This window comes from Frankliniella occidentalis, unplaced genomic scaffold, assembly GCF_000697945.3.
Source record: "Frankliniella occidentalis isolate FOCC.00 unplaced genomic scaffold, Focc_3.1 Scaffold27, whole genome shotgun sequence".
NCBI lineage: Eukaryota > Metazoa > Arthropoda > Insecta > Thysanoptera > Thripidae > Frankliniella > Frankliniella occidentalis.
The window spans coordinates 1,794,048-1,807,539 of record NW_026267157.1 but is presented as its reverse complement, the minus strand read 5'-3'; the positions used below and the strand labels follow the sequence as shown (position 1 = coordinate 1,807,539).

Below are 13,492 nucleotides of genomic sequence, written 5' to 3'. Positions count from 1 at the left end.
GGGGGAAACTGTCGGTTGCCAGCGTTCAGGGGTTTTGTAGCGCGAATTGCCCACCTTTCAGGTGGCTCACCACTGGAGACGGCAGGTGGGAATCGCCCCCTGCCCCCACTCCTTGAACCGCGCCTGGAGGAAATGTTGCCCACTGGAACAGTTTAAGCATGATCAGAGCCAGCCCACTACCTTTCTGACTCCGATCCCTGCAGGCAGACACGCAGTCTGACGACCTCCTGAGAGAAGCAGAACAAAGGGGCATCAACTTCAACACTCTGCTCGATGACATTATCGTCTCGGCGCGTAAAGCGCTAGTCCTCGCCAAGGAGGACTCTGTGCCACTGCCAGACTTCACTGAGGACTTTTACCAAAAGATTTGGCCGTTCGTTGTTCACGGTCATCTTCATTGCACGAAGGGTTCCCTCCGGTCACTGGCATCACTGAAGAGGACAGGTGATGCAAAGTTGGCTTACAACAAAGGCAAACTTATGGTGTTGGCTCCCATAGGTCTTGAAGAGCTGGTAGTTGAGTAAGTCGAGTTCGGATTATCAAGAACGAGAATATAAATTAGGAAGAAATAATAATTCACACTTTCTTATCCCTTTACAGTTATGACTATGATGCCTCCATTCTGCACTTCGGGACTACAGGCAACTTGCTTGCCAATGTAACATCCAACTCTGTAACACTCGCAATAGAAATTTCCCTTTCCGTTACTGGTTGTAAACTGAAACTGAGTGAGGCAAAAATTGATGATTTTGGACCCATCAAAGTCAACCTGACTGGACTGTACCCCCTGGATACTTTCTCATCAGTCATAGCAGAAAAGGTACATTTTTTCCCCTCTTACAACTACCACCATTATTTTTCAGCATCTTTTCTAACTTGAGTTCAAATGTTTCAGGCCGCAGATAGCCTTCATGGGACAATAAAAGAGGCTGCAGAGAAGAACTTGCAGAAAAATCTCCAGAAAATTATTGAAAAAGTACCCTGTCACTTGCCTGGATTAAAAGATGCATAAAGTATGGGTACCAAAATAATTGTTAAAACTTAAGAGACTTTTCAAGAAATTAAACTCCAATAATGATTACTCATGGTTTGTATGAATGAAGTAACCTGTATTCAACAATAATGTACAGTAACTGATGAAATTATTACTTAGGAAAATATAAATCTTATTCCTAGCTTATAAATATATCTCTATATACATTGTCTGACAACGAATATTGTTACTCCATTGGCTCAGCACATTCAACATCCCTACATTTGGCACTTAGCAGCTCACGTCTAACTTCAGAAGTAATAGTAGGGTGAGTTTGATGTCTTAACAATTCCATTAAGGAACTTTTTTGTTCGCTGCTGATATCACTCTTGTATCGCTGAACAAAAGTAAGTAAAGCTTGGTGCCATAGTACAGGGAGTTCTCTTTCATCACGTTGAAATCTAAAACAAACATATAAATATTATTAGTTGGCAATTTGGTACAGTATAGACTTCTGATGAATGGCAGAACAAAAAGCATTAGTACCTCAGAAAATGGAAAACAACAGCATCCACAACCCTGTAGGGTAAAGCATACTTCTTATCAAAAAGAACTCTAAGGAAGATGGAATTAGCTCCATTGTAGTCCATTTCTGCTAATTTTAACATAGCAGCAGCAGAGTGTAGCATGGGTATAGAATTACGGCTGACTACGGAACCCACAATGATGGCTTCTCGGAGTGTACATGTACCACTCTGTGGAGATGAAAATGAGAGATCAGAATAAGCTTGTTGAATCAAGGTAAATAAACACAATGTAAAAAGAGTTGACTTTACCTCACATAAGGGTAGAAGGACACCTTTCATGAAAGCTCCTGGCTTGAAAAGAGCTTTACGCAAGGCTTGATATAAATGGAAATTTAATCTCTTGTACTCTGCAATATCATCACGAACACGGGGCAAAAGAACAAGGTTGTAAAACCTCTGTGCCATATTATCTTTCAGGTTTGATGCAAAAATACGGGTAGCTTGATACATAGCAGCTGCACTCCATTTGGGAGGATCTGTCAGAAAACATGTGTTCAAAGTCAAGAGCTATAGTTTAGTAATGACAAAGAAAAAGAATACATAGTTTGCACTAGTGTCAATGTGATAGGCCGTACCAGTGATGAAGAGGATTTGTTCCCAGTTCCGCAATTTGGGAACAATCTTAAACGCTTTAGGAAGTTTTCCACTTCGGTACTTTGCTAATACATCTCTCACACCTTCATACATTTCTTTCACTCGTGAATCAAGTTCTTGCATTTGAACACCTACATAGAGACACAGAAAAAAGCTTGATAAGTAAATAAAAAAGTTAACACTAGAATAAAATTAATTTGACTTGACTTACTCCCTGCATCAGAAAACTGTGTTTGAAGCTCGGTATGCTTTTCAGTAATTTTTTCTTGAATAATATCAGCTAATGTTCGGGTTGCCTTGCCACCAAAATTCATAAACTTCTCAAGAGCAATTTCATCTGCCTCTTCAACATTCTAAATTAAAGAAAAATAGAAACGTTGTGCTGAAGAGCATTATGAACAGTAAAACCATGACATTGAAAATTTATCAATAACAACATACCACATCATCGTAATAGTCACCATCCATTTCATCTTCTGAGCTGGCTTCCTCATCGTCGGACCCAGCATTCTTACCACCGGATGAAGAACGGCCTGCTGATAACTGAGGTACTTTCTTGGGCGCAGGCGTAACATCATCAACATTATCCTCCAGTTCTTGCTGTTGTCGTCGGGCTTGTTGGAGGATGCGACCGGAGAGCTCTGAAGTAACATACTGGAAAAGGAAAGAAGCAGCACCTTAACATTGGCCGTAACCAACCAATGACCAGAAGCATAATCACAGCAATTCACATGAGACATAAGAGGGTTTGATGAAAAATAAAAGTGGGAACTATTTACAACTGATTAGCATGTTTAAAACGATGGTAGCTCAGGCCAAACTTAATAGTTAGATCATACCTCCTCATCTTCGTCTTGGCGAACCCTATTTTTCACTCTGGTTGATGGTTTAGCAAAACGGTGTTCTTCTAATTGCTGTTCTAGGGGTTGTGCCTTGCTTTTCTGCTTGGACACTTTTATTTTGCTTGCTTTACCCATGTTGGAGCCTGACACACAACACTGTTGTAGGTCTGATGTGTTTTTCACGTGGATATTTCGAGGTTAAAGGCCCTGTGGTGTTGTTGTTGATGGTGTTGTTCTTCCTCACAAACTTAAAACCACATTGGAAAACTTGACATAAAATCAAAATTTGCATTTCCCACAAAAATATTATTAAAAAATTAGAAAGGATTGTTAATTTGAAGGACATGAGCATTTTTATAAGCAATATTTCGATAATGGTGAAAAAATTAAATGCAATTATTTTGTATAAGTTGGTACGAGTTCAAGCAGACTACAGAAGTCAACCGTATGAGAAAATAAACGTTGCGTTGCGTGTTGCGTGTGTCTAGGTGCACACCACACGTGTTTCACAATTTGTCTATGTTGTGTTAGAATTTCCTAAAAGTTCTTGGCAAGAAGGAGATTTTGATACTAATGTAAACTGAGGCGTGATTCCTTTTCTCTGAATTCTCCTTTGAAAGGTTCGTTATCAATTTAATTGTAGTCCATTAGACATCTTCAAATGGGGGTTAACCTTTGGGGATATGTTACAGAACCCCTTTATATTTATTTTTGCAACTTCGAAAGTTTTATCTCTTTTTTATGTTTGAAATTAGGAGAACTTCCTCGAAAAATTTGCCTCACGTATTTTCCTTACCTTTATCATTAAACATTTTATTAACATTAACAGGAGAGTTTGTTGTCCAAAATGGTGCGACATAACAATCAACTTCCTGACAACATTCCTCAGCTGCAGAATCTTATCAAACGAGATCCACAGTCCTACAAAGATGAGGTGTGTTTGAATAAAATGTTGAGTGTGCTTATGAGCATGAGCGTAAATTATGTGGTGTTTGGTTGTAGCAGTCTTCTAATGCCGTCTTTGATTTCCTGTCCAGTTTACACAGCAGTATCGCCACTATTCTGCCCTTATGCAAATATTCAAACTTCATCCTGAGAATTATGAAAAAAGTTTAGATGAACTTGTGATATTTTTGGCTCAAATTGCTCAATGTTATCCAGTAGAGCTCAAAGAGTTTCCTCAAGAACTCATGACCATACTTCAGACACATCATACTATTCTAGATGCTGCTATGCGTATGGTGAGAGCTGCGATATTTTGTCTGCTTCTGATTATTTTTCTGAGTTCTGTTTACACCAACTGCTGTCTCTATTTTCAGACTTTCTGCCGTGCCCTGATATTGCTTCGAAACAAGAACTTATTAGAGCCAACAGATCTCCTGTCTCTCTTTTTCCAATTGCTAAGGTGTCAAGATAAACAACTTCGTCAATTTTTGGAGAACCACATTATAACAGACATTAAAAATGTTAATTCAAAGCACAAGAATGCAAGGCTTAATACGGTACTATAATTTATTCAACTGTTATTTCACATGTAGTGGGTTGGATTTTAGTTCTTGTCAACTGTCTCATATTAATTTTATTTTTAATCTTTTTTCAGACTCTTCAAAATTTTATGTACAGTATGCTTAATGATTCAAATTCAAAAGCATCCAAAATGTCTGTGGTATGATCATTTTTTTGTACCTCTCCTACCTTTTCCTAATCTTTTGGAATTCCGCTAAATCTGTTTTTACCTTATGTTTATGCTTTCCAGGATATTATGATTCAGCTATATAAAAAGAATATTTGGAATGATGCCAAAACAGTTAATGTTATTTCACTTGCCTGCTTTTCAAAATTTTTGAAGGTATTTGTTCCCTTTACAAACGTAACTTTACTGTGGTAACATTCATTGTTTTTGTTTTTTTTAATCTTAAATTAAAATTATCCCCAAGGTGAAAGTTGCAGCTCTGAATTTCTTCACTAGTACAGACTCAGAAGAAGGAAAAAAGGATGATGACAGTGATTCTGAGGTACTTTAGAGGGACTCTAGTTATTTCTTGAGGTAAAGCAGACAAACCCTAAAAAATAATAATTTTTTTAATTTTTTTAATCTTTAGGATGAAGTGACTGCAAAAGATGTTATAATGGCCAACAAGTTTAACAAGAAAACCAGGAAACGAGAGAAACAGCTTAGCCAAGTTAAGAAGTTGGTGAAAGTATGTATGACAAAGTGTCTTTATTAATGCATTGTGTTCGCCATGGTTTTAAAAACTACTGTTTCTTGACTGTTTTTGTCTCATGTCTTCTTAGAAAAAGAAGAAGAAGAATTCTGTTCCTGTTTACAATTTTTCTGCTCTCCACCTTATACATGATCCTCAAGGTATGATAGCCCAACACATCTCATGTGGGAATATTCTGGATAGTTATGTGATCCCTAAAAATGTACATCATTAAACTTTCTCCTCTAGGTCTGGCAGACAAGTTATTCAAGCAGCTAGAAACAACTAATGAGAGATTTGAAGTTAAGATGCTCACATTGGACTTAATTTCAAGACTAATTGGCCTTCACCAATTGTTCCTTCTGAATTTTTACCCCTATATTCAGAGATTCATGCAACCTCATCAGAAAGGTACTATGATTTTATCTAATCTATTTATCTGACACTTTGAGGCGTAAATTAATCTGTCTAATGCATTATGTATCTACCTTTATTTATAGAGGTGACAAAGATCCTTCTCTTTCTTGCCCAAGCATCTCATGAGCTTGTTCCCCCTGACGTAAGGTTTTATTCTGACATTCATTTTTAATTTTTTGTTGTTGTTGTTGTTGTTATTGTACTTAATTCAATTTTAACATTTCTAGGCATTAGAACCTGTTATAAAGACACTAGTAAATAATTTTGTAACTGAGCGGAACTCTGCCGATGCAATTGCTATTGGGTATGTTGGTTATTCAACCTCTGTTTCTCAAGATAGTCAGCTATATTGTGGCTAATCAAGTTCTTAAATTTCCTCAGTTTAAATGCAGTCCGAGAGATTTGTGGCCGTTGTCCACTTGTGATGTCTGAAGATCTTTTGCATGACTTAGCGGAGTACAAAAAATACAAAGAAAGAAGTGTGATGATGGCTGCTCATTCACTTATCCATTTATACCGTCAACATCAACCAGAACTGCTACACAAGAAGAACAGGGTAAGTTGTTTTTCTCATTTTAAATGAAAGGTGGCTTTGGAAAATTTGTCTTTAACGTCAATTGAACTTGATTGATCTCAGGGTAAGCCAACAGAAGCTACTGAAGAGCAAAAGAGTAGGAAGTATGGAGAAGTTGATGCTAAGAGTTATATTCCTGGTGCTGAAGTACTTCTGAGGCCAGCATCTAAGAAAGTAAGTAATCACAATTTAATGTACTGAATATATTTTTGAAATTTCTAAACCAAATACTTTTTTATCTAGGAGTCCAGTCAAGATGATGATGGAGATAGTGATGGTAGTTGGGTAGATGTTGGTGATGATGGTGGCTCAGATATCGACATAAGTGACAGCAGTGACGATAGTGAAGGTGGGGAATGGGTTGAAGGATCTGAAGAAGGGAGTGAAGCAGAAGTTGATGAAGGTGAAAATGATTCAGAAGAAGAAGACGAAGCAGAGGAAGAGGATTGTGAAGATGAAAGTGCTGAAGATTCATGTGATGACAATAATGAAGAAGAAGAAGAAGACGAGGATGAGGAAGAGGAAGAGGAAGATTGTGATGATGATAAAGAAGTATCTATTCCTAACATTAAAGGAAAGAAAAGCAAGGTAATTATTTTTACTCATTTTTCAAATATGATGTTTTACTTACCTTTCAGCTCAGTTATTATATTCAATTTGTTTAATTTAGAAACGTACAACCTCAGAGAGTAGTGAAAAGTCAAATATATCCAAAAGTACTCAGTCATCTAAAATTAGTAATAAAGCTAAAATGCGTTTAACTGCTGAGGAGAAAAGGGTGAAGGCTGAAGAAATAGTTTTGGATAGAATACTTACCGATGAGGATTTTAAGAGGATAGAGGCAGCGCAGTTGCGAAAGCAAATGCAGGGAGTTTCTAGAGGAACAAAGCGCTCCGCTGAGGAGGATGCTCTTCGTGAGAGGTGAGGCTTCAACATCTGTCTGTTTTTTGCTCTTTTTATTTTAAAAAATTTCATCACTTACCGAACATTACAGAGGTGAGCTTGTTTCTCTGAATGACATTGAAAACATCTACAAGAAGAGGAAACATGACAAGCTAACTCGCATGGAGAGCATTAAGGTATGGATCATTTCTCTTTTTGCTGGCCAGCTCAATAGTGATCTGTATGCTGGAGCTAATATTGGTGGCTGTTTGAATATTTCAGAAGGGGCATGAGGGCCGTGAGAAGTTTGGATATAAAGGAGGTCGAGTGGACCCTTTTGCAAGTACTACACACAGAGAGAAGAGGAAGAAGAAGAACTTCATGATGCTGAAACACAAAGTTCGTGGGAAGACCAAGCGTTCCTTTAAAGACAAACAGGTACATTAGTTAGTTTTCTCATTTGGACATATTTTGAAAGTTTGTTAGGTATATATTCATATTGTCTTCACCATTTTTGTCAACAGGCTGCTCTCAGAAACCATCTTCTGAAGCAGAAAAAGATGAAGTAAGATTCAGGTTCTAGTTACTTTCTCAACTGTATGTATTTATTGTACATAGAAATTTAAATAAAATAATGCAAGCTATATTTAGGTATACAACCAACAGCTATTGCTTTCTATTTCCTTTTCTTGTATTCCAATTATGTGAGGTTTAAGAGACAAAAATGCATTAGCCTCTTCTTATATTCCAGATTACTATAATCTCACAAGCACCATGACAATGAATAATACTAATACCAAAACATGTGTAAAAATAATTAAAGTATCATAAATGGGTAATAACAAACAAGTCAGGGCATAAGGAAATATCCATCTGGGAGTGTCAGTATGGGTTATTTCCCATGCATTTATAATCTGATATAAAAACAGAAATAACAATATTATAGTGAACATATAACAATGAAACAACACCATTAGTTCTAGTGCCTCTACAGTGCTTTCAGTACAGAATTTCTGTGTTCACAAAACACATTTGATCAATCATGTGCACTAGATTTTAGTTAATAACTCAGCTATTCAAGCAAGTACTGAGAAAAATACGTATTATATCATAGCAGAAAAAGTTTGTTCCAATTTCTCTTTATTTGGAGTTGTAATTGTGAGGTGTTGTTCGTCTACGATTGGTGGGTTGCCGCTGCCTAGCTAAAAATGACTGCCCTTGACCAGAATTAAGATTAGCTAGATGAAGATCAACAGCTTCTCTGTGCCGAGATAACCCAAGTGTGTGGAGAGCAGAACTCATCAGACGGTCTTCCATTTCCCTTGTCTGTTTATATTTTTCTTTCTCACGTTCCAACTCTTCAATTACACTATTCTTTTCGGATAACTGGTTGCAGAGAACGTTCACATCAACATTAGGCATAACCTTCTTTGGCTCAAGGCTATTAATGACCGTCTTTGCTTTTTCCATGCATCTCTTGTACTTGTCTTCAATTGCTTGCTTTTCCTGTTCCTTCCTCTTTAACTGCTCTTCAAGATTTTGCTTTTCAATGTCTTTGTGCTTGATTGTCTCTTCAAGGGAAACAATTTCTTGACGACTCTTTTTTACAGTCTCCTGTAATGAGGAAAGTGTTTGTCTGCTCTCCTCCAGTGCAACCTCTTTTTGCTCAATTTGGTTGTTACGGCGATCCTTTTCATCCTGGGCTTGTTTTAGCTGCATTCGTAGCTCAGACAAATGGGTCTTGAGATCAGCTCCTCCCTCTGCATTCTTCTCCATCAAATCAGCAACCTGAAGCAACAAAAGTTATTTTAAAAATTTGTGAGCTTCCAGAGTAGAGTACTGGGTAAGTTTCAATTTTACTTTGCAAAATAAAACTGATAAGTTCTTACCTGACTTTCTAATTCATACAAACGCTGTGTGTTCCTTCTATTCTCAGCAGTGAGCATTTCATTTCTTTGGTTTGCATCATCAAGCAAAGCTTGCACAATTGCTACCTTTTCTTCCTCTGGGCCACGTTGGTTAAGCTTTAACAACTTATTCTCATGTTCAAGACGCATTAAACGCTGTCTTACGTCAGGTGAAATCATGCCTTCTGACATTTCATCTTCGGCAGAATGAGCACCAGGGGAAACAGTAGTAGGCTGAGCTTGCATCTGAAGACATTTTAACTCTTCATTGTTTTCTTTTAAAGTATCTCGTTCTAGAATGAGACGCTCTTTTTCTCTCTGGGCAGCAGTGAGCTTTTCAGCAGCTTTCCTGCTTTCAAATACAGCTCTGTCAGCCCGCTTGGTCTCCTGAAAAGGTGGAAAAGACGAATGAGTATATTCTTATTCTATATTAGAGTACTACCTAAGGAAGTGTGATCTTTCACCTCAGCTAACTGAGAATGCAGTTCAGCGACTTGTTTCTTGTATTGCTCTAGTTGTGGACGCCACGTCCCTGACTTTTTCACTTCATCCTCCAGCTGCAATGTCTGTTGAACAAGCTCAAGGTTCTTGTCTTCCAATAATTTTAATTGCCTCCTCATATCACTAGCTTCATCAAGCTTTTTCTTGTAACTTGTAATGGTGGCTTCATACTGACCAACACGATCAGCTGTCTCCCGTAATATATCAACCTCATCTTTAAGATGTTGGGCTTCTTCAGCTTTGCGTTGCAATTCATCTGTTCTTATCCTAAGTTCTTTGAGTTCTTGATCCTGGAGATCTATTTTAGCACGATAGTCATCTCTAGATGTTTCCACTTTGTAGAGCTCCTGAAAGTTATGTACAAGAGATTTAAATACATGATAATCAACAAGAAATACTATTTAAAAAGTATCTTACCATCTTACCTCTTTTACTGAATCAAGTTGTCTTCTTAGTTCTTGCAGGCGGTTTCCACTACCAACAGAGGCTTCCTCAGCTTCCAGCTGACGAAGGCGTTCCTGTGCTCTCCGGTTTTCATGGAGCAAACTAGCTTTCTCCTCTTGTAGCAAGCTTGCTTGAAGATCTAGTTCTTGGCAGCGCCTAGCAAGTTCATCCCTTGCGTCAACAGCCTGCTCTAACTCAGCAAGCACTCTTGTTAGTTGAGGGCCGTCTGGGTCAAGACTGGGAGCAAGACTGGCTGCATTGCTCCCAACATTGCCTTCTAGTGCCTGAATGCTTTGCATAATAACTTGTTGAACATCTTCTTCCATAGCCATGATGGCAGTAATGTAATCTTGTTTCTGGTTGCAATTCACAGCACATCCCAAGACCAATTGCAAAAGCTTGCCCAGTTCAGCCTCATCTCCTTGCTCACCAATGCGGTTGACATCCGGTTTGACACTATCAGGAAGAGTTTGATTGAAGTTGTCTTGGTAGTAATCAACAATTTTTTCTACAATTTTTTTTAAATTGCTGACTTTTAATCTCCAGTTGTCACCAACATCAATCTTGATCTTGGCTAACCATGAACTTGTAAACCATTCTGGGGCAATTTGATTCAAAGCTTGAGCCACAGCAACTCCATCGCTAGTTTCTTGAGGAGTTGAATGAGATGCCGAAAGGTTCAGAGTATGGAGCCAAGTTAACAAACTATGGCACAGCTCCATTTTATCTCTCTTATTCAATTTGATTTAGAACATATAAATACATAGCCTGTAACAAGAAGGAGATCTAAGTAGGTTGACGTTGATTATCAGGAAAATACTAAAAACTAATGAGGCAAAATTGAGCTGCGGTCACTCTAATTTGTTAATGAAACCAATCAAAAAGGAAGTGAATCTAGTGTGGTTATCGTGGAAATTACCAGGGGAATGAAGTAAGTTTTTCAAATGTCTGCCAGTCTGTCAACAAATCCAGTTCGGTGAAAGAAAGAGAAACTCAAAACAATCCCCTGATAATACAGAGACATATATTTACATAAGAACAGCCAATTTACTCAACGAGAAAGCTAGCATGATAAAATATGGATATCATAACAGGAAATCAAATGAATACACAGGTTAAGTCTACCCCAAAATTTGGCAACGAAAGTGACAGCGAAAAAGTAAACCAAGGTCACCATTCAACCAAAAATCAACAATATATTTACCACTTAGAGAGGCAGCGATGGAAAAATAAGGATAAGCTTAGAACTCTTGGGAGTAAACAGGAACATTCGAAAGAGTTACGAATCACTTCACTTCAACATCACCATCATCACCTGCTGTTGATAACGAACGATAACACCAACAGCAACATAGTATGAAAAATTGCGCCGGCAGGAAACTTGAAATTTGTGAGAGAACAGTTGACGACGCAAAAAATAAACAGACGGACCACACTACTTCATTCAATAGCAGACGCTCCTGCTGTGCTTAGATTTATCTATTGTGTCTTATTCGTCGCAAATTGGACATTTTTTGTTAATGTTGCAACACATTGACAAATCTATCCCTATCTCCTTGATCTCACGAGCTTTTTCTTGTATTCGGTTCCACCGTTCTGTTCTTTGTCGATTTGTTGGTTGTTAAACTTCATGGTTAGTACGATAATTCATGTAAAATTTAGAGAATTTTCCCTTTTAACTAACACATGATCATTTTCATTTTTTGACAGTTGATGTTTTGACAACGTTTGTCTTCATGGGCCTCTTTGACAAGCTTGTGACCCTTTTTGGTTTACGCAAACAAGAAGTAAAAGTTTTAGTGGTTGGATTGAATAACAGTGGAAAAACCACTGTTCTGAACCACTTCAAATCTGAAGATGACAAGTCTACAGAAATTGTGCCGACAGTTGGCTTCAACATCGAAAAGTTTAAAAGTAAGTTATTGATGCTTTTGAATTCACTGCTTCTGACTGTGTAGTTATTTTTCAGTCACTTTGGATAACGTCCACTATATTTTTCACATTTAAAAAATATGTATACACCTGTATATTGTTTGATCACTGTTGACTAGACTCCTAGTTAAATTGCATTGCATGTGTGTTTTAATTGTATTTGTTTGGTTAAAAAAAACGTTTTGGTTTTGTTTCTTTACCTGTACAGCCTGGCGTTCAACCTGTGGTGTCATCATTGCTGATGGGAGCTTCATACAAACAGTACCCCATTTTATCTAAGCGTAGATTATCATGTCAGCATGGGGAGAATTTATGTCCTGACACTGTGGACTTCATTCAAAGACCTCCTGATGAGATATCAAGGAATGCCACTAGTCAAATTTCAAACAAGTCAATTTTTTCTCCAATTATTTGTCCACATTCTAATAGATTTGTTGAAGATCCTAAGGATATGATACAGATAAGGAATAATTTATGGGATGAAAGTTTTAGGGAAACATCCTACTTTTTTCACAAAGGTTTCAGGCACGTGTACCCATATTTTTATACATATCGTTCTTTTGTGAAAAAACATTGGGTTGGCTTGTCTATTGAAAATGCATACACTAGTACATTTTATGCAGTGCATGATCAAAACTGGGTTGAGAGAGACATTGCTGCTGGACTTATACGTGTTAATGGGAATCGTCCTACCAAAGATTATGTTTTGAAATTTGGTGATGCACTTGAGCATACGGTTCACCGCCATGAGATGCCAGTAAGTGATTTTAAAGTTGATATATTACATTATGATTCAAATATCATAGTTATCAACAAACCACCCAGTCTAGCTATACATCCTACAGGCAGGTATCAGCATAACACACTCATTTACATCCTTGCACGTGAGTACAATATGAGAGATGCGTATATTATTCATAGGCTTGATAAGGGGACAAGTGGTGTTTTCTTATTGGGTCGAAACAAGTCAACAGCATCTTTCTTTTCACAAGAAAATGCAAATAGGAAAACCTGTAAAACATATGTTGCAAGAGTTGTAGGCAAATTTCCTGGAACAATAGAATGTGAGGAAGCTATTACCCCACTTGATTACAAAACTAGAATAATGAAAGTTTGCAAAACTGGAAAGCCCAGTAAAACTGTATTTGAAATTATGAGCTACAATCCAAAAACAAATAGAAGTATTGTCCTGTGCAGACCTTACACAGGTCGCACTCATCAAATTAGAGTCCACCTGCAGTACCTTGGATTTCCAATTGACAATGACCCAATCTATAATAGTCCTATGTTTGGAGAAAACCGTGGCAAAGGGGGTGTGCTTGAATGTTCTAAAGAGATCTTAAGAGCATATGAATCAACAAGATCACGATGGGCTCCATTAGAACATGCTACATCTAGAGATATAGTCTGTGAACCTTGGCTCACCATGGCTAAGGGGCCATTCGTTGACCAGGCTAGAGCTATCATAGACAATGAATGTGAACTCTGTCCGCTGCATCTGCTAATAGCCAAAGATGACTTTGGTTTTCATCTACATGCTTTGGAATTCAAGGGAGAGGGTTGGTCTTTCTCCAGCCCCTTGCCTGAATGGGCAGATTCAGAATGGGAGGAAATGGGCACACCCGCAGCCAGTGC

General features: G+C 37.9%; 5 protein-coding genes across 5 annotated transcripts in view; 3 read left to right on the top strand and 2 right to left on the bottom strand.

Annotated features, from left to right (window-relative positions):
• Window positions 1–188: 188 nt before the first annotated feature.
• Window positions 189–1,211, top strand: LOC113209312 (uncharacterized; the record flags this gene model as incomplete). Its single annotated transcript, XM_052265512.1, has 3 exons — window positions 189–520; window positions 601–820; window positions 896–1,211. Coding segments are annotated over 3 exons (669 nt in total), but the record flags the coding sequence as incomplete, so codon positions are not given.
• On the bottom strand, window positions 1,089–3,238 carry LOC113209310 (bystin). The gene is made up of 7 exons (XM_026426745.2): window positions 2,994–3,238; window positions 2,596–2,808; window positions 2,366–2,507; window positions 2,136–2,285; window positions 1,810–2,036; window positions 1,520–1,728; window positions 1,089–1,434 (listed from the first exon to the last, which is right to left on the bottom strand). Exons 1-7 carry the CDS (start codon window positions 3,129–3,131, stop codon window positions 1,221–1,223), a joined length of 1,293 nt encoding a protein of 430 aa, XP_026282530.1. The 5' UTR covers window positions 3,132–3,238; the 3' UTR covers window positions 1,089–1,220.
• Window positions 3,239–3,447: 209 nt separating this feature from the next.
• On the top strand, window positions 3,448–7,719 carry LOC113209305 (protein SDA1 homolog). The gene is made up of 19 exons (XM_026426738.2): window positions 3,448–3,616; window positions 3,826–3,930; window positions 4,034–4,237; window positions 4,316–4,498; window positions 4,597–4,662; window positions 4,753–4,845; window positions 4,934–5,011; window positions 5,099–5,197; window positions 5,292–5,361; window positions 5,450–5,611; window positions 5,701–5,759; window positions 5,845–5,921; window positions 5,999–6,173; window positions 6,255–6,365; window positions 6,435–6,779; window positions 6,862–7,112; window positions 7,186–7,270; window positions 7,356–7,511; window positions 7,598–7,719. The coding sequence occupies exons 2-19, from the start codon at window positions 3,844–3,846 to the stop codon at window positions 7,640–7,642; spliced, it is 2,346 nt and encodes a 781-aa protein (XP_026282523.1). The 5' UTR covers window positions 3,448–3,616; window positions 3,826–3,843; the 3' UTR covers window positions 7,643–7,719.
• On the bottom strand, window positions 7,131–11,283 carry LOC113209306 (protein Hook homolog 3). The gene is made up of 5 exons (XM_026426739.2): window positions 11,130–11,283; window positions 9,907–10,693; window positions 9,445–9,828; window positions 8,963–9,367; window positions 7,131–8,861 (listed from the first exon to the last, which is right to left on the bottom strand). Exons 2-5 carry the CDS (start codon window positions 10,645–10,647, stop codon window positions 8,214–8,216), a joined length of 2,178 nt encoding a protein of 725 aa, XP_026282524.1. The 5' UTR covers window positions 10,648–10,693; window positions 11,130–11,283; the 3' UTR covers window positions 7,131–8,213.
• LOC113209307 (ADP-ribosylation factor-like protein 6) overlaps window positions 11,277–13,492 on the top strand; it is a 16,152-nt gene continuing 13,936 nt past the window's right edge. The window contains exons 1-2 of the mRNA XM_026426742.2: window positions 11,277–11,558; window positions 11,636–11,839. Of these exons, the coding sequence (XP_026282527.1) occupies window positions 11,662–11,839 (178 nt within the window). The 5' untranslated portion in view covers window positions 11,277–11,558; window positions 11,636–11,661. The remainder of the gene's footprint in view (window positions 11,559–11,635; window positions 11,840–13,492) is intronic.

Excerpts from the sequence above, each read along its gene's own strand:
- LOC113209310 (XM_026426745.2), bottom strand. The coding sequence starts at position 3,131 with ATGGGTAAAGCAAGCAAAATAAAAGTGTCCAAGCAGAAAAGCAAGGCA. Across the intron at positions 2,809-2,993 it reads GCCAAGACGAAGATGAGGAG|TATGTTACTTCAGAGCTCTC; the intron begins GTATGATCTAAC and ends TTCCTTTTCCAG. Across the intron at positions 2,286-2,365 it reads ACAGTTTTCTGATGCAGGGA|GTGTTCAAATGCAAGAACTT; the intron begins GTAAGTCAAGTC and ends GTCTCTATGTAG.
- LOC113209305 (XM_026426738.2), top strand. The coding sequence starts at position 3,844 with ATGGTGCGACATAACAATCAACTTCCTGACAACATTCCTCAGCTGCAG. Across the intron at positions 4,663-4,752 it reads AAGCATCCAAAATGTCTGTG|GATATTATGATTCAGCTATA; the intron begins GTATGATCATTT and ends TATGCTTTCCAG. Across the intron at positions 5,012-5,098 it reads ATGATGACAGTGATTCTGAG|GATGAAGTGACTGCAAAAGA; the intron begins GTACTTTAGAGG and ends TTTAATCTTTAG.
- LOC113209306 (XM_026426739.2), bottom strand. The coding sequence starts at position 10,647 with ATGGAGCTGTGCCATAGTTTGTTAACTTGGCTCCATACTCTGAACCTT. Across the intron at positions 9,829-9,906 it reads AACTTGATTCAGTAAAAGAG|GAGCTCTACAAAGTGGAAAC; the intron begins GTAAGATGGTAA and ends CATAACTTTCAG. Across the intron at positions 9,368-9,444 it reads TGCATTCTCAGTTAGCTGAG|GAGACCAAGCGGGCTGACAG; the intron begins GTGAAAGATCAC and ends CCACCTTTTCAG.